At 56.7% G+C, this 16,664-nt stretch overlaps 1 protein-coding gene and 1 long non-coding RNA gene across 10 annotated transcripts; both read left to right on the plus strand.

Moving 5' to 3' along the window:
- The first annotated feature begins 405 nt into the window (after positions 1-405).
- Positions 406-7,107, plus strand: LOC147341646 (uncharacterized). 9 transcript variants are annotated; one of them, XR_015157782.1, is made up of 6 exons: positions 1,003-1,293; positions 1,389-1,696; positions 1,776-1,866; positions 2,565-2,705; positions 5,435-5,845; positions 6,831-7,107. It is a non-coding gene; the product is annotated as an uncharacterized LOC147341646 (long non-coding RNA). The 9 variants fall into 9 exon arrangements; XR_015157779.1 differs by having other exon boundaries at positions 1,026-1,293; positions 1,545-1,696; XR_015157778.1 differs by lacking the exon at positions 2,565-2,705 and having other exon boundaries at positions 1,026-1,293; positions 1,545-1,696.
- A 1,053-nt stretch (positions 7,108-8,160) lies between these two features.
- TALDO1 (transaldolase 1) lies at positions 8,161-15,504 on the plus strand. Its single transcript, XM_086384294.1, has 8 exons — positions 8,161-8,295; positions 11,439-11,562; positions 12,734-12,841; positions 12,996-13,127; positions 14,328-14,503; positions 14,614-14,811; positions 14,963-15,108; positions 15,305-15,504. Exons 1-8 carry the CDS (start codon positions 8,199-8,201, stop codon positions 15,335-15,337), a joined length of 1,014 nt encoding a protein of 337 aa, XP_086240420.1. The 5' UTR covers positions 8,161-8,198; the 3' UTR covers positions 15,338-15,504.
- The last annotated feature ends 1,160 nt before the right edge of the window (positions 15,505-16,664 follow it).

A 16,664-nucleotide genomic window follows, 5' to 3' on the forward strand; every position in this document is an offset into this window, starting at 1 on the left:
GCGGTCCCCGGAGAGCCTTTTCCCAGGAGCCCTGTCCCCACATCTCACTCCTTCTGCGACCCTGAGGCTTTAGCTGTACCCCGGCCCCCTAAACTTACGTTTCAAACACTGGCCCCGCACGACCCCCGTCTGGGTTTGTGTTAGAGCGTCCACGTGGTGACGCAGAGCCTGTGGGTTCTCTGGGCTCCCCCTTTCTGAGCCACACCAACCCCTGAGAGTTAGTGGACGGGGCACCAGCCACCGCCCAACACCATCTTCACAGCTGGGGCCAAAAGCCCAGCCTCTCCGCCCAGCGGGACCGAGGCAAGTCTCAGAGACAGACCTTTGGGTGCAGTTGAAAAGGAGAGCGTCATTGCTTTGCCAGGCGAGGGAGACACAGAGGGCTCATGCTTTGGAAAACTCTGTGTCTCCACCCTGGGACGATAGTGACTAAGAGGGTGTGATCAGCTTGTGGACATTCTTCTGATGGATTCGTGGTGAGGTAAGCAGGAGTCCACATCGTCACCCTTCAGGTCCAACTGGTCTGGGGTCTCCATGCTTGTGGGCAGCACGTCATCATTAATTGTTCATTTCTCCCACCTGGAGGGGGTTTCAGCCTCTGAAGAGCTCAAAGATGTAGTTGTCTGTATCCTGATGGGGAAACACAGCCCTGCCCCCAGGCTGCCCTTGACTGCTTGTTTCTCCTGGTCTCAATGGAAGAAAAAAAAAATCAATAACCAATCTAAAAATGAAATAGAAAAAAATGGTTTGAGCCAACCTGAGGATTATGACGCTGGAGACAGTCTGAGAAGCTGAGGACTGTTGCACCCAGTCGAGGTCAAGGCAGGGTTACGAAAGCTTTTGAGACAAAGGTTACAGGACATGTGGGCAGTTTACACAACTCAGATCCGCAGCACAGAGGGTGACTCTACAAGATTAAGAAGGAATGTTGGCTCCCAAGGAGGTTAATGCAGACTCACCCCACACCCAGAAGGGGGCGGGAGCTCAAAAGTGGAGAAAAGTTTCATCACTTCATTTTTCTTGTCATAAAATGTGAACTATATTTCATCACGGGGTTGGGAGAAACGTCTGGCGTTCCCTGAGACAGCACAGTGTCAGGGGTCAGGTGTGTGGACACCTCCCTCCTGGCCCGAGTTCTGCAGCTCCTGGAAGTGACCTTGGCCCCCGGAGCCCCAGCCCGGCCAGACCTCCTCCTCCTGCCCAGCCCAGCGCCTCGCCTCCGCTGCGTTGCATCAGCTGTTCTCAGCCCACAGGGACCTCAACTCTGCTGAAGACCTGACTGAGGCCAAGGGGGTGAGTGCTTGCCAGAGCACAGCTGGGGTGGGGCCTCCTGCAGGCAAAAAGCCCCCTCCTTCCCCTAGAGTTTCCCACTTTTCTCCCCTCCCCAGGGTGGGGCCCAGATGGGCAGAAGGCAGAGAGAGGCACCCAGTGGACTCCACGCCCAGGGGCTGCCTGGCAGGCCACGCCCCATCGCTGTGCGACCTTCCACCCCAGGACACTTGTGTGCATGCATGCTAAGTCACTCAGGGTCTGACTCTTTTCAGCCGTATGGACTGTACCCCGCCTGGCCCCTCTGTGCCTGCTATTCTCCAGGCAAGAATACTGGAGTGGATGTGTTGGTTGCTCAGTCATGTCCAACTCTTTGTGACCCCATAGACTGTAGCCGCCAGGCTCCTCTGTCCATGGGATTCTCCAGGTAAGAACACTGGTATTCTTCTCCACGGGATCTTCCCGACGCAGGGGTCAAACCTGTCTCATGTTCTGTGTATTGGCAGGCGGGTTCCTTACCACCAGCACCACCCGGGGAGCCCCCTGGGACACTTACATCGGGAACCAGCAGACACCAAGCAGGTGTTGTTTGTGAGGGTTTGTATTTTGTTGTGTTTTGTTAACTGTCGACACTGAGTGACCACTACCCCTTAAAAACACAGTGCCAATGTTCTCAGAGCCTGCCCTGCACCACAGGCTTCCTGGGGCAGCCAGAAAACAGACTTCTCAGAAAGTTCCTGGAGGGAGAGGCTCCCCAGTGGTCCCGGGGTTAGGACTCCGCACCTCCAGTGCAGGGGCTTCAGGTTCCATTCCTGGTGGGGGAGCTAGGGGCGAGCACTGCAAGTAGAGAGCCACACGCTCTGGAGCCCGCGTGGCACAACTGCAGAGAAGCCGGGGCGCCGCGGGGAAGAGCCCGCCAGCCCGACCAAGACTGATGCAGCCAAAACCAGATGAGTTAAGGAGAGAGAGAAGCTCCACCCAGAGCCGATGATGCTGGTCTTGCCTCACCCTGAAACCTCGGCTGTAAAACGCTCCCATCGCCCAGTCTCCTCGTCCCTTCTGAAACCCAGAAACCTGGGGGCCTGTCGGGCACAAAAGCCCTCTGTGTCCCTCACTTCCCGTTTGTCGAAAAAGGGTCTAGTCTCCCAGCCCCTTCCTGAGTCCAAAGAGCAGGGACAGGCAGCTACTAATCGCAGAGGTGAGGGAAACAAGGGTAAACAAGAGAAGCAAAGACAATAGTTGAGAATAAAACAGCCCCAGCTGCTCCCACCGGGATTCTCCGCACTGTCCTTCAGGAACCAAGGCACCGCCCGCCCGGTGGACGGTGAGACTTCCAGACCACAGGATGGCAGACTCCAGAGCAACTGAAGCCGGATGCTGATGACAGACTCCTGAGACACTGAAACCCTTCGCCTCAGACTGGGGCTCAAACTCACGTGACCAGGACTCGGACCCAGAGTAAACCCATAGTCTCCCAACTAAGACTGCACATCTGGTCTTAGGACTTAATGAGGCTCATGTTCTCTGTGTCTCAGCACAGGGGGAATTCAGTGAGAAGCAAGGTGTTAGGCAGGAAGTGGGTTTATTAACATAGGATGTGTGTAAAAGATGCAGTTGTGGCGGGCAGGGAGTTCTGTCCAAGGATTAAGCGGGCTACAATTCTGTAGTCAGAGAGAAGGGAAGAGGAGATGACTGTCCTGCGCAGGTAGACAGGACGCTTGCCTCACCAGCTCCTCCTTTGCATCTGGCAGGAGACTGACCTTGTGAGGTCAAAGTAGGGCTATCAGAGTGATTATTCAAGTCTGTAGAAGGGTGGTGACGTTGTTCTTGCACCTGACAGCCTGGATCACTGTTGTTCAGTCACTCAGCAGTGTCCGACTCTTTGTGACCCCGTGGACTGCAGCACACCAGGCTTCCCTGTCCTTCACTATCTCCCAGAGTTTGGTGAGACTCATGTCCATTGAGTCGGTGATGCCATCCAACCATCTCATCCTCTGTCGCCCTCTTCTCCTGCCCTCAATCTTTCCCAGCATCAGGCTCTTTCCAATGAGTCAGCTCTTCGCATCAGGTGGCTAAAGTATTGGAGCTTCAGCTTCAGCCTCAGTCCTTCCAATGAATATTCAGGGTTGATTTCCTTTAGGACTGACTGATTTGATCTCCTGCAGTCCAAGGGACTCTCAAGAGTCTCCTCCAAGACTACTGTTTTAAAGCATCAATTCTTTGGCACTCAGTCTTCTTTATGGTTCAACTCTCACATCCATACATGACTACTGGAAAAACCCTGGCTTCGACTATATGGCCTTTTGCTGGCAAAGTGCTGTCTCTGCTTTTTAATATGCTGTCTAGGCTGGTCATAGCTTTTCTTCCAGGGAGCAGCGTCTTTGAATTCCACGGTTACAGTCACTGTCTGCAGTGATTTTGGAGCCCAAGAAAATAAAAGTGTCATTGTTTCCATTTTTTCCCCATCTATTGGCCATGAAGGGATGGAACCGGATGCCATGTTCTTAGTTTTTTGAATGTTGAGTTTTAAGCCATCTTTTTTGCTCATCTCTTTCACTTTCATTAAGAGGCTCTTTAGCTCCTCTTTGCTTTCTGCCATTGTTGAGCTACCAACTTCCCTGGTAGCTCAACTGGTAAAGAATCTGCCTGCAGTTCGGAAGACCTGGGTTTGATCCTTGCCTGGGTTGGGAAGATCCCCTGGAGAAGGGGACAGCTACCCACTCCAGTATTCTGGCCTGGAGAATTCCATTGGTTCACAAGAAATGGGCAAGACTGAGCGACTCACTTTGCCCAGTGGCCACAGGACTGGAAAAAGTCAGTTTTCATTTCAATCTGAAAGAAGGGCAATGCCAAAGAATGCGCAAACTACCACACAATTGCACTCATCTCACATGCTAGCAAAATAATGCTCGAAATTCTCCAAGCCAGGCTTCAACAGTACATGAACCATGAACTTCCAGATGTTCAAGCTGGATTTAGAAAAGGCAGAGGAATCAGAGATCAAATTGCCAACATCCATTGGATCATTGAAAAAGCAAAAGAATTCCAGAAAAACATGTACTTCTGCTTTATTGATTACGCCAAAGCTTTTGACTGTGTAGATCACAACAAACTGGAAAATTTTTAAAGAGATGGGAATACCAGACCACCTGACCTGCCTCCCGAGAAATCTGTATGCAGGTCAAGAAGCAACAGTTAGAACCAGACATGGAACAACAGACTGGTTCCAAATTGGGAAAGGAGTACATCAAGGCTGTACACTGTCCCCCTGCTTATTTAACTTCTATGCAGAGTACATCATGCGAAATACCAGGCTGGATGAAGCACAAGCTGGAGTCAAGATTGCAGGGAGAAATATCAAAACCTCAGATACACAGATGGCACCACCCTTATGGCAGAAAGTGAAGAGGAACTAAAGAGCCTCTTGATGAAAGTGAAAGAGGAGAGTGAAAAAGCTGGCTTAAAGCTCAACATTCAGAAAACTAAGATCATGGCATGCAGTTCCATCACTTCATGGCAAATAGATGGAGAAACAATGGAAACAGTGACAGACTTTATTTTCTTGGGCTCCAAAATCACTGCAGATGGTGACTGCAGCCATGAAGTTAAAAGACGCTTGCTCTTTGGAAGAAAAGCTATGACCAAAGCAGAGACATCACTTTGCCAACAAAGGTCCGTCTGGTCTAGTCAAAGTTATGGTTTTTCCAATAGTCATGTATGGATGTGAGAGTTGGACTATGTAAGGTATAGTTCGGGCTGAGGCAGAAAAGGAAAGACGACCTCAACAGAAGTAGGTTACTTTTATTCAGGCAAGGAGCAGCCTTGCCTGAATAAAAGGACAGTCGGCCTAAGGACCAGGCTGAGCACAGAGAGGGATCAGGGAGGCTCCATATTTATAGGGAGGTTTGTGGAAGCGATAAGGGAAACGTTAATCAGGCGGGATGTTTTGGGTATTCTTTAGATGAGATGGCATTTGTAGTTGGGCAGGGGGTGATAAGTCTTCTGGGCAGGTGTAGGGGTTGGAAGGTTTCTGGACAGGGGCTGATAAGTCCCAGATGGATGCAACCGGCCTGGAGCCTCAGGGCGGGACCTAAAGTCTTGTTTTGTTTTCTCCCAAGTTAGATGATTCAGCAAGGGCCTTTGCGACTGTTGTTTTCTTTTCTAGGTCCAAAGACTCCTCCAGACTATAAAGAAAGCTGAATGAGGAAGAATTGATGCTTTTGAACTATGGTGTTGGAGAAGACTCTTCAGAGTCCCTTGGACGGCAAGGAGTTCAAACCAGTCAGTCCTAAAGGAAATCAGTCCTGAATATTCACTGGAAGGACTGATGCTGAAGCTGAAACTCCAGTACTTTGGCCACCTGATGTGAAGAGCTGACTCACTGGAAAAGACTCTGATACTGGGAAAGATTGAAGGCAGGAGAAAGGGACAGAGTATGAGATGGTTGGATGGCATCACAGACTCAATGGACATGAGTTTGAGCAAGCTCCAGGAATTGGTGATGGACAGGGAAGCCTGGTGTGCTGTAGTCCATGGGGTCGCAAAGGGTGGGATACGACTGAGCAACTGAACTGAAGTGAGTGGCTCACTTTTATTTTTTTCATTTGCTTTCTGCCATTAGAGTGGTTTTGTCTGCGTATCTGAGGTTACCGATATTTCTCCCTGCAATCTTGATTCCAGCTTGTGCTTCATCCAGCCTGGCATTTCGCATGATGTACTCTGCATATAAGTTAGATAAGCAGGGTGACAAGATACAGTCTTGAGGTACTCCTTTCCCAATTTTGAACCAGTCCATTGTCCCATGTCCAGTTCTAACTGTTGCTTCTTGACCTGCATACAGGTTTCTCAGGAGGCAGATGTGGTGGTCTGGTATTCCCATCTCTAAGAATTTTTCAGTTTGTTGTGATCTACACAGTCAAAGGCTTTAGTATAGCCAATGAAGCAGAAGCAGATGTTTTCCTGGAATTTCCTTGCTTTTTCTGTGATCCAACAGTCAGTGGGGAGGTTTTCCGTGTATAAAATGCAGACACGGGATGCACAGTGCAGGAGAGAGGAGGCCAAAGGGCAGAGAAAATTTTTTATGTTTATATTGTTCTTGTCTTCCCATAAAATGTGAATTTTATTTCATACTTCTAAACTTAGTACTACTTCGATAGGAGGGATTCCCAGATGTGGTTCCCAGGGTCGATGGCCTGTCCTGGGCTCTGGATCCACAGGAGAAAATGAAACCACAAGCCTGATTTCAGCCCCTCCCCAGCCTCCAGGCTCACCCAACCTAGGAGGGCTTGGAGCAGCTGCCAGGCCTGAGGGTGATGCTGTGCAGGGTACTGTGGAGGTCCTGGGCATGACGCCTCTATGTCCCCATTTCTTTTATTACAGGAAACAGCTTTCACCCAGCCTCTATGACCTTCCCTGAGTTTCAAGTAGATTTAAGCAGTTGTTCTTAGGGAAGGGAGGGGATGTGAGAACAGGGAGAAAAAACAGTCAAGGGCAGTCTTGGGGCAGGGTCCTGTTTTCCCTTCAGCAGACAGACATAACTATATCTTTGAGCTCTTCTGCAGACGCTGAAGCTTCTCCAAGTGGAGAAGTTAACTGTTAATGATGGCATGCTGCCCACAAGCATGGAGAGCCCAGATCAGCTGGACCTGAAGGTTGATGATGTTGACTCCTGCTTACCTCACGAAACTATCAGAAGAATGTCCTCAAGCTGATCACACCCTCTTTGGAAATTAATATAAAACTTGTCACTGTCTTCCCCAAGCTGGGACACATGGTCTTGAGAACAGGGGCCGCTGTGCGCCTCTTTGCCTGGCAAAGCAATAAAGCGATCCATCTCTTCTTGCTGCTGTGGTTTAGTTGCTAAATTTTCTCCAGCTCTTTGGCACCCCATGAACTGTAACCCACTAGTCTCCTCTGTCCATGCATTTTCCCAAGCAAAAATACTAGAGTAGGTTGCCATTTCCTTCTCCAGGGGAGCTTCTTGACCCAGGCATTGAACCTGTGTCTCTGGCTTGGCAGGTGGATTCTTTACCACTAAGCCCCCTGGGAAGCCCAATCCTTTTCTACTTCACCCAAAACTCTATGTCACCGAGATTGAATTCCACACCAGAGTACAGAGAAGGTGAGATTTCGGTCTCAAGGACAGAATTGTACCCTGGGTGCCCCTGGCTTCAGAACGGCCGGGGGGCGAGGGGCGGCGACCCAGACTCCCAGACCCAGGCCCGCATGCCCAGGGCCCCTTATGGCCTCCTGAGGCGGAGGCTCAGATGCAGAGTCTCAGGTGTCCAGGTCTCTCTGAGACTCCGCTTGACCGCGGCCTGAAGCCTCAGCCTTAACTCCTTGATGCTCGACGACCCTCACTCCAGTTGCCGCTGCAAACGAGAGGAGGGAATTGAGCCGGCGCGCCGTCGGGGACCACGCAGCCCTGGGTGTGCTTCACTCCGGGGGGAGCTCCGCCGCGGGGACGCATCAGTCCAGGGAACTAATCACTTCCACGCCCCGGAGGCGCCCCGCTGCAGGGGGTGCACGCTCCGGGAATCACGGCCCCCAGGGACGCGTCGTGGAGGCGGGAGCGCCTCTCGGGGGTGCATCGCTCCCTGCAATCACCAGAAGGATGTGCGCCCCTCCGGCATAACCACTTCTGGGGGCATACCGCCCGGGGGACTCAGCGCCCAGGGGACTCAGCGCTCCGGGGCGCCGCCCCGGGGCACTCCGCCCTGGATGAGTACAGCTCCTGAGGCGCGGCTCCGGGGGACTGGGGCCGCCCCGGGGGCGGGGCGAGGCTCCGGGGGGTGGGGCGCCGTCTCGGGGGCGGGGCCCCGCCGGTGCCGGCGCGCAGGCCCGCCCTCCCGCGCCGCGCCCGGATTGGCTGCGGCTGGGGGCGGGGCCCGCGGGGCATTGTGGGTCCCCCGCTCGCTCCGCCGCTCGCCATGTCGGGCTCCCCGGTGAAGCGGCAGAGGATGGAGAACGCGCTGGACCAGCTCAAGCAGTTCACCACCGTGGTGGCCGACACGGGCGACTTCCACGGTGAGGCCGCGCTGGCCCCCGAGCTCATGGGGCGGGCCGGGCAGCAGCGAGAGACTTCGGGCGCGCGGGGCGCCGGCCCGCCCGGCGGTGTGGGGAGGCGCGGGAGGGCCCGGGAGCGCGGACGCGCGGCTGAGGGGCGCAGGGGCGGCGGCGAAGCCCGGCCACCCGGCTTCCTGGGCCGGGAAGTCTGCCCCCCTCCGCCTTGGCGCCCCTCTCCCTCGCCCCCCGCCCCCGCTTCGGCCCTGCTGTTCCCCGCCCCACTTCTCCCTTGCTCTCGGCGCCCCGTGCTCGGCCCCCTTCACCGTCGGCCGGGGCGTGGGTGCCTCAGGACCCGAATGCGCGGGGCCCAGCGCCCCCGTCCTCTGCGCTGCTGGAGCCCGCGGTGACCGCCAGTGGGTCAGAGGACGGTGTCCCAAGTACTTAGATTTGGACAGCGATTCCTGGTCCGCCGTGGAGATGCGAACCACTTGTGGTCACACGGGGCAGTTGCGTTGCGCGAATGTTGAGCAGGAACATGAGTTAGTTTTGGGCCCAGAAAGGCCGGACTCTGCGAATGACACCGCCTGCTTTTGAAACCCCGTGTTGCGCACACTTCCCACCCCTGCCCAGGGGACAGCTGCACGCTGGTGACCATGGCCGCGTGCGGGCCAGTTAGACGTTCACCGCCTGGGACCAAGGATCCCCGGAGGTACAGCCCCACTCACTGCAGGGAGGCAAGCAGAGCTTGGGCCAGGTATAGGTTTTCCTGGCTTGATTCGCCTTCCTGGGAGGGAACTGGGGGGCTTGGCCTTCCCATCCTCTGCAGCGGAAACCCAGACTAGGTGAACCTCCATTCACATCCTCTGTGAACCATGAAGGTTGTCAGAGAAATCGTGAAATGTTCCGTGCTGGGAGTGCTCCAGGGCACACGGTAGGGAAGGGACTTCCTCGTTTCTGCTTTCTCATGGTGACTTGAGAAACAGGCTTTATTTCCTCTTTGGTAAGAATAAGACTCTATCTCACAGAGCTGAGGAAAATGAGTAAGCATATTTGGCTGCTTAAACATAAACGCTAGAGATGGTGATGGGCTTGAGTCCAACCTGTACATTAAACCAGCTGACAGAAGGTTCCCTCCTGGTCAGAGCTGGGGGCCCTGGGCAATTCCAGCTCCGGCTGACCTGCGAGGCCACTGGCTTCTTCCCACCCGTCCCTCCCTGGTCCAGGCCTCTGGCAGTGACCTCATCAGGACAGAGAGTCTGGGAAAGTGGCTGCACGTCTTTCTGCTAATTTTATTTATTTTTGGCTGCACTGCTCTGCACGGGCTTTTCTCTAGTTGCGGCACGCAGGGGCTGAGCTCCCGCTGCAGTGGAGGGCCTCTCACTGTGGTGGTCTCTCTTGTGGAGCACGGGGTCTCGGGCTCAGGGGCTTGGTACTTACGGCTCGAGGCTCAGTAGCTGTGGTGCACCAGGACGAGCTGCCCCAGGGCGTGTGGGGTCATCCAGGCCCAGGGACCCAACTCACGTCCCCTGCAAGGGCAGGCGGATTCTCACCCACTGCACCACTGGGAAGTCCTGGTTTGCTCCTCCTTAGTGTGGAGTGTCTCCCATCTTTGCTGAGTCTGTGCTGTTTTCCTGTTGGTTTCACTGGGCAGCAGCTGCAGGCTGGCTGGTCTTCAGGTCAACTACCCGTGGCCTCTGTCAGTGTCGGCCCAGTGTGTCCAGAGGCCTCTTGGGGAATGCTTGCTCTATGTTCTCCTCTTTGGAAACATTGAAACCCAAGTGCTGACATTGAAGATTGCTAAGTGAGTGTTAGTGACTTTATTTAAAAATACATTTATTGGTGATGTGTACAGTACACTAGGTGTGTGTTAGTTGCTCAGTTTTGTCCGTCTCTTTGTGACCCCATGGACTGTAGCCCACCAAGCTCCTCTATGGAATATTGGAGTGGGTAGCCATTCCCTTCTCCAGGGGATCTTCCCAACCCAGGTATCTAACCTGGGTCTCCTGCATTGTAGACAGATTCTTTACCAACTGAGCTACCAGAGAAGCCCATATATATCTAAATCTTACATAGTTGTAATTGCAGTTTTACGGTCACTTTGTGAACTGAAGGGTTTTGCCTTTGGGGCGTCATAAGCCTCTTTGAAAATAAGTCAAAGCTGTGGCTGCTCTTCCCGCTCCATGCCCCATGCCAGGTTTTGTATTCTGTTAAGGGTTCCTGGAGCCTGAAGCCCATCTGTTGACCCCAGATTTTGTTTTTAATTCTGTTAAAAGTCAGCTTTATCAAGGTACTATCTTCAGCGCATTACACCGGGTTTCACACATTTGTGTAAGCTCCACTCCAGAGCGTGCTTTATTAACTTGTTGTTTTGAAATAACTAATAGACTCCAGGAAGTTGCAGAATTCGCCCATCGGGTCCCACGAATCCTTTTGCCATCACCTCCCCGGGTGTTCTTTGTGGCCGCGGTGTGATATCAGGACAGGGGCCTTGGTGCCAACACGGCGCTGTGAACAGGCTGCAGACTGGCCCTGTGTTCCCTGGTTTCCAGCTGCACAGAGGAGGGGTCGTCCTCTGTGGCGGGTTCTTAGGGCCACCAGGACGGGCAGGATACAGCTGTTCCCGGCCCCTGAGAGCCACCCCCTTCCCTGTTTTCCATCTCTGTGGTTTTGTCATCAGAAGATACTTTGAAAATGCTAGCTTGCCAAATCACCTTACTGAACTGGCTAATCCTGGAAGCTGAGTTTTGATGAACTTGAGCTCAGCACTGCCCTGTGACAGCCAGGGCCTCGAGACTCCTTGGAATTCCCGCGTGGTTATCAGGAAGGAACAAGTGTGTTAAAAGAATAATTTGAAGGCCCGTGTCCAGCCCCTCCGCGGCTGACCTGGGCGCCAGCACCTGCGGACGCCGTTGGTCTCCTCCTGGCCGCCTCCCACCTTGCTCCTTGGTGCTGGGCAGCTCTCGGCTCTTGGCACGGCTGCTCGCTGGCTTAGCCTCCAGGTTTCCTCCCTGTGCTCAGCTGCCTCCTGGCCAGCCTTCCTGCATGAAGTGTGGCCGCACCCTACTTGGCTCTGTCCCTGTGTTTAGGGCTTTCAGGGGTCATCTCAGGTTTCTGGGTGGAAGCGGGCACTCCACTGACCCCTGTTTCCCACAATTACTTCCCAGCCATCGACGAGTACAAGCCCCAGGATGCCACCACCAACCCGTCCCTGATCCTGGCTGCGGCACAGATGCCATCCTACCAGGAGCTGGTGGAGGAGGCCATTGCTTACGGCAGGAAGCTGGGCGGGTGAGTGCGGGGCCGTGGGTGCTGGCCGGGTCTGCTTGCTTCCCTCCCGAGGCCAGTTCGCCAGTGTTTTAAGCTCCGGGAAGGAACGCTGTCTGCTTTCTTGCGGGCATCACCCATTGGGAGTAGACAGTTCACTGAGTTTTGGTGGCAGGAGCGTGTGGATGGCACCCGAGTCCTTCCCCCGCTGTAGTCTGTGTCCTCAGCCCTGGCGGCCGTGGAGCTGCTTTCTGGCATTTTGTTACCTTCTAATAGTCTTGTTGGAGTGAGAGTCACTGTCTCAGGGAGCAGTTCGTTCTGATGCATTCACCTATACAGTGGTGCAGCCACAGTCCAGTCCGAGAATGTTCTCGCCTCCTAGAACGTTCTCTCGTGCCTCCGCCTGCGACCACAGACTGGTTCTTCTCTCCATAGACTCGCCTTTGCTGGGTATCATTTTAAATGTTCATCTGGGTGGTACTGCTCAGCTGAGAGTGGGCTCGCAGGAAACAGTGGCCCCTGGCAGGAGCTGTGCTGGGCTGGCCTGTCCCTCTCTGGCGCCCCGTGTGCTGAGGTCAGCCGTGTGCAGGGGTGGCAGTCATGCCCTGGGCCTGCCCTGCCCCCCCGCCGTGCACCCCGTGCTGCGGCTCCCCTCCCTTCTCGATGCTCCTGGAATTGGTGACGAGGCAGTGCCCTTAGTGATCAGCAGACTGGCCCTGCTCTCAGGCCGGAGATCTTTCTGGTCCATCTTGGAGCCGCACTGTGCCCCTTATTCATCTGCCCAGGTAGCTTCAGAGAGGTTGGGAAGAGTGTTTTGTTCAAGCCCCCAAAGATGGCAGGGCTCAGCTTGAAGGATGGAGACACTGGGGATGAGGCGGCCGTGGCCGCGCCCGTGTGAGCACCTCAGTGCCCGAACCGGCCGCGCCACTGGGGAGAGGGCGGTGTGCTCGAGCCCAGCCCCTGGTCGGGGAGCTGAGGGGTCCCACGAGCTGTGTGCTGTTGCCGAAATCTAAAAAGAAAAAAAAATGTGTAAGGTGGTAAGTTTTCTGCTGTGTGTTTTATCACCACTTTGAAAGGTTTTTAAGAAAAACAGACGGTGGGAAAAGAATTTGGGAAGCAGGTAACAATTTTTGCAGAATCCTGTACATTTAAAAGAAAGAAGCTTCTAACCTAATTTTTTCCCTTGGAATTTCAGGTCACAAGAGGAACAGATTACAAATGCTATTGATAAACTTTTTGTGTTGTTTGGGGCAGAAATACTGAAGAAAATTCCAGGCCGCGTATCCACGGAAGTGGACGCCAGGTAAGGCCTCAGGGCCAACGAGTGGGGGGTCGAGAGCAGCAGCCGCTGTCATTCGCAGCTCCCCACGCAGCGCCACACGCTGCTGTGGGCGCCTGGCCTCCGCTTGCGTCTGCCCCACTCAGCCGCTGCAAGCCAGGCGCCCTGTGCCCTGCAGGCTCTCCTTTGATAAGGATGCGATGGTGGCCCGCGCCCGGCGCCTCATTGAGCTGTACAAGGAGGCTGGGATCAGCAAGGAGCGGATCCTGATAAAGCTCTCGTCCACCTGGGAAGGAATTCAGGCCGGAAAGTAAGTGTCCCCGTGAGCGCGGAGCTGCTGGGGCCTCTGCCCGTCCCGGGTAGGCCCCTCGGGCAGTGGGCCTGCGCGGTGCCGCCGGCAGAGGTGTCGTCTGCCAAGGACAGAGTGGGAGTCGGCTCCCCCCAAGCACCCTGGGCGCGGAGGGGGCAGGCGGGCATGGACAGGACGCTGCCCTGGTGCCCAGGCTCGGCTGTCCTTGGAGCGCCTGGCCACCCCCACGGGTCCCTGTGTTGTTACGCCACGCACCTTCTGCCTCTGAACGCTCCCGAGGGACAGGGCTGTGCCGCACATGGCCTTCGTGTGTGGCTTCCCTTGCTTGGCTCCCGTTCCAGGCTCACGCGTGCCACGCCTGGGTCCCCCTTAAGGAGGTCTCCCTGTGTGTGCACACCTTCCAAGCACATCCTCCTGGGGCACGTGGCTGCCCGTGTCGGATAACGCTGAGCGTATGCTTGGGGTGGTCTCCTGTGGGCACACACCAGCGGTGGAGTTACTAGCCCAGTGCTCATGGCGTTGGCCACCAAGGCGGCCCTGTGCCCCCAGGGCTGTGCTTCTTGACCGCTTCCCTGTGGCCCGACAGCGGGGCACCTCTGAAACCATCCACTGGGACAGGAACTCAGCTGGCAGGTGGTAGAGCGTGGCCAGGACCCCCTTCTCATGGTCAGCCCTGACGTGTCATCTGGGGGACGGGCTTTCTGCAGGCTGACCCAGAGGGCAGGTGGGGGCCGTGGGGCCAGTGAGGCTGTGGGATTGAGGCAGGACGGTGCTGTGGTTGGAGCCGACTCCATGATCTCCAGCCCGAAGGTCCCTTTTTTTTGGCTGTGCTGGGTCTTCACGGCTGCCTGGCTTTTCTCCAGGTGGGAGGGTGGGGGCTCCTCATTGCGGCGGCTCCTCTTGTTGTGGCGCACAAGCTCTGGGGCTCCGGGCCTGTGGGATCTTCCCGGACCAGGGACTGAGCCTGTGTCTCCTGCACTGGCCCAGCACAGAGGTTCTGTGACGAGGCGAGGACTGTCTGCAGCTCTCGGGGGCCTCTCACCTTGGTCCCTGTTCTGAAATGCGGGTTTGATGAGGTCTGGTTGCCCACAAGCCGCTGGCCTGAGCTCGCCCTGGTGACCCTTCCACAGTTACTCACGAGGGTGGAGCGACCCAGCCCTGCCTTTCGGGGCTGACGCGTGCGCTCTCCCCGTCCCGCAGGGAGCTGGAGGAGCACCACGGCATCCGGTGCAACATGACCCTGCTCTTCTCCTTCGCCCAGGCCGTGGCCTGCGCCGAGGCCGGCGTGACGCTCATCTCGCCCTTCGTGGGCCGCATCCTTGACTGGCATGTGGCCAACACAGACAAGAAGTCCTACGAACCCCAGGAGGACCCCGGTCAGTGGCCGCCCGGGCCGGGGCAGAGGGGTGCTGTGTTGCGTGCTCCCAGGGGGCCCCAGGACGGAGGGTTGGGTGGCACGGAATGCAGCTCTGGTGTGTCCCCCCAGGAGTGAAGAGCGTCACCAAGATCTACAACTATTACAAGAAGTTCGGCTACAAGACCATCGTCATGGGTGCCTCCTTCCGCAACACGGGCGAGATCAAGGCCCTGGCTGGCTGTGACTTCCTCACCATCTCGCCCCAGCTCCTGGGGGAGCTGCTCAAGGACCACAGCAAGCTGACGCCTGTGCTCTCGGCCAAAGCAGGTAAGACAGTCCCCTCCCGCCTCCCACCGCCTCGGGCTCCACAGGCACCAATGCCTTGGTCCCTTGAGGCTGTGGAACCTGAGCCTCGGGGTGGGCTGCCTCCATCCCTGGACGAGGCTCTGAGTCCATGGCCCGGGCATCTGCTCCGCAGCCCAGGCCAGTGACCTGGAGAAGATCCAGCTGGACGAGAAGGCCTTCCGCTGGCTGCACAATGAGGACCGCATGGCTGTGGAGAAGCTCTCTGACGGGATCCGCAGGTTCGCCGCGGACGCGGTGAAGCTGGAGCGGATGCTGAGAGTGAGCGCCGGGGCCACGGCCGGGGCCACGGTTGGGACGTGGGCAGGAGGGGTCATGGGCGGGTAGGAGGGGCCTGGGGGCGGGGCCGGAGCCCGGGGGCGGGGCAGCTGTCGGGAGGGCCCAGGGCCGCCGGCCTGGCCAAGGGCGGGGTCGGGGCAGCCTGGTGGGCACACGAGCTCACACCATTCGTTTCCAGGAACGAATGTTCAGCGCAGAGAATGGAAAATAGCGCGGCACCCGAGGCTGGACCACGGATCTGTGCGTCTCTGAATTGGGGCCTAATTGCACATGCTTTGTGATGAATCTTGGATTTTTTTTACTAATTGGAGCGGGGACGAATCATAGATTTCTGATTTATGTAAAAATCTGCTCAGCGCATTAAAGCCCTCACTTTTGCTTCCTGTCTCCTTCCCGGGGCCTGATGAAGGCGGGATTAGGCCGGCAGCCCCATGGGGACCCCCAGTCAGTGGTGACAGCCCCTCGCCTGCTGCTGGGCAGTGACCCAAGAGCTTTGACTCTGAAGGCGGGGACCCCCAGGCTTCTAGGCTGTGCCTGCGGCGCTGGGCAGGGGTGTGCTGCCCTGGCGGAGAGGCCTGCTGTGGGGACACGCGGCTCCCCTGCCTTGGCCACGCTGCCCAGACTTTGCTCTGGCCCAGGTTCCTTTGGGGTTGGTGGTGCCACCTTGTGGGGACAGCATAACGTGTACGGGCCTCAGCTTCCACACCTCACACCGGGCACAGGCGGGCAGCGTGTGCGGACCTTTGCCGCTCCATTTGGGCTTTGCGGTGCGTGTGCTGCACTGAGGGCTTGGCGGTGGGTGGTGACAGGGGTCCACAGGGGAGCCCCTTTCTCTCCCTGCGACCAGCCTGAGTTCCTGAAACATTGAAGGGGGGTCGGCGGGGGCGGGAGGGCAGGGTCTGGGGGGATGGCCTGGGAGCAGGACGGGGTGGCTGGGTGTCCGGGTCTGCACCAGGGGAGCCAGATGTTGGGACGGGCCTGCGGGACACACCTCAGGTCTGGATGTACTCACTCCTCTCCCGAGGGGCCCTGCTAGGCCGGGCTTCTTCCCCATAGCTCCCTGCAGGGGAGCGGTGCCCCTGGGAGTGTGGCTGTGGAGCTGCCTCTGGCTGCCCTCCCCAGAAGCAGGAGCAGTGCTGGGTGGACAGGGCTCAGGGCAGGCGCCACACGGGCCACGCTGCCAGTGTGCTGACGGGTTGGGGCTTCCCCAGCCCCCCGCAAGCTGCCTCGCCAGCTTGGGTCAGAGGGCCGCGGCTTCCTGCAAGTCCCCAGCAACACCCCAGACTCCCTGCACTGAGCTGGTGAACAGGCTGTGCCCTAGGAGGTGGAAGTCACTTGCCATGCCGCCTGGCCCGGGGCCTTGGTGCAGACAGTGGATACAGCTGAAACGTGAAGACCCCCTGCAGCCAGGCCGTGGGACACACTGGCCCCCCGGGCTGGCCCCACGCCCTCCCACAAACGGCCAGTCCATTGTGAATCTCCTGGACGTCTCATCGGGTGTCCTTCACTGGGCACGACGTGAAAACTATCCACTAATA

Source organism: Bos grunniens, chromosome 29 (assembly GCF_055505025.1).
Source record: "Bos grunniens cultivar Pamir isolate PY7600 chromosome 29, Bosgru_T2T1.0, whole genome shotgun sequence".
Classification (NCBI taxonomy): domain Eukaryota; kingdom Metazoa; phylum Chordata; class Mammalia; order Artiodactyla; family Bovidae; genus Bos; species Bos grunniens.

Bases quoted from the DNA above. Each gene is read 5' to 3' on its own strand.
- TALDO1 (XM_086384294.1), top strand. From the start codon at position 8,199: ATGTCGGGCTCCCCGGTGAAGCGGCAGAGGATGGAGAACGCGCTGGAC. The intron at 13,128-14,327 runs GTAAGTGTCCCC...CCCGTCCCGCAG, and splicing joins GAAGGAATTCAGGCCGGAAA to GGAGCTGGAGGAGCACCACG. The intron at 14,504-14,613 runs GTCAGTGGCCGC...GTGTCCCCCCAG, and splicing joins CGAACCCCAGGAGGACCCCG to GAGTGAAGAGCGTCACCAAG.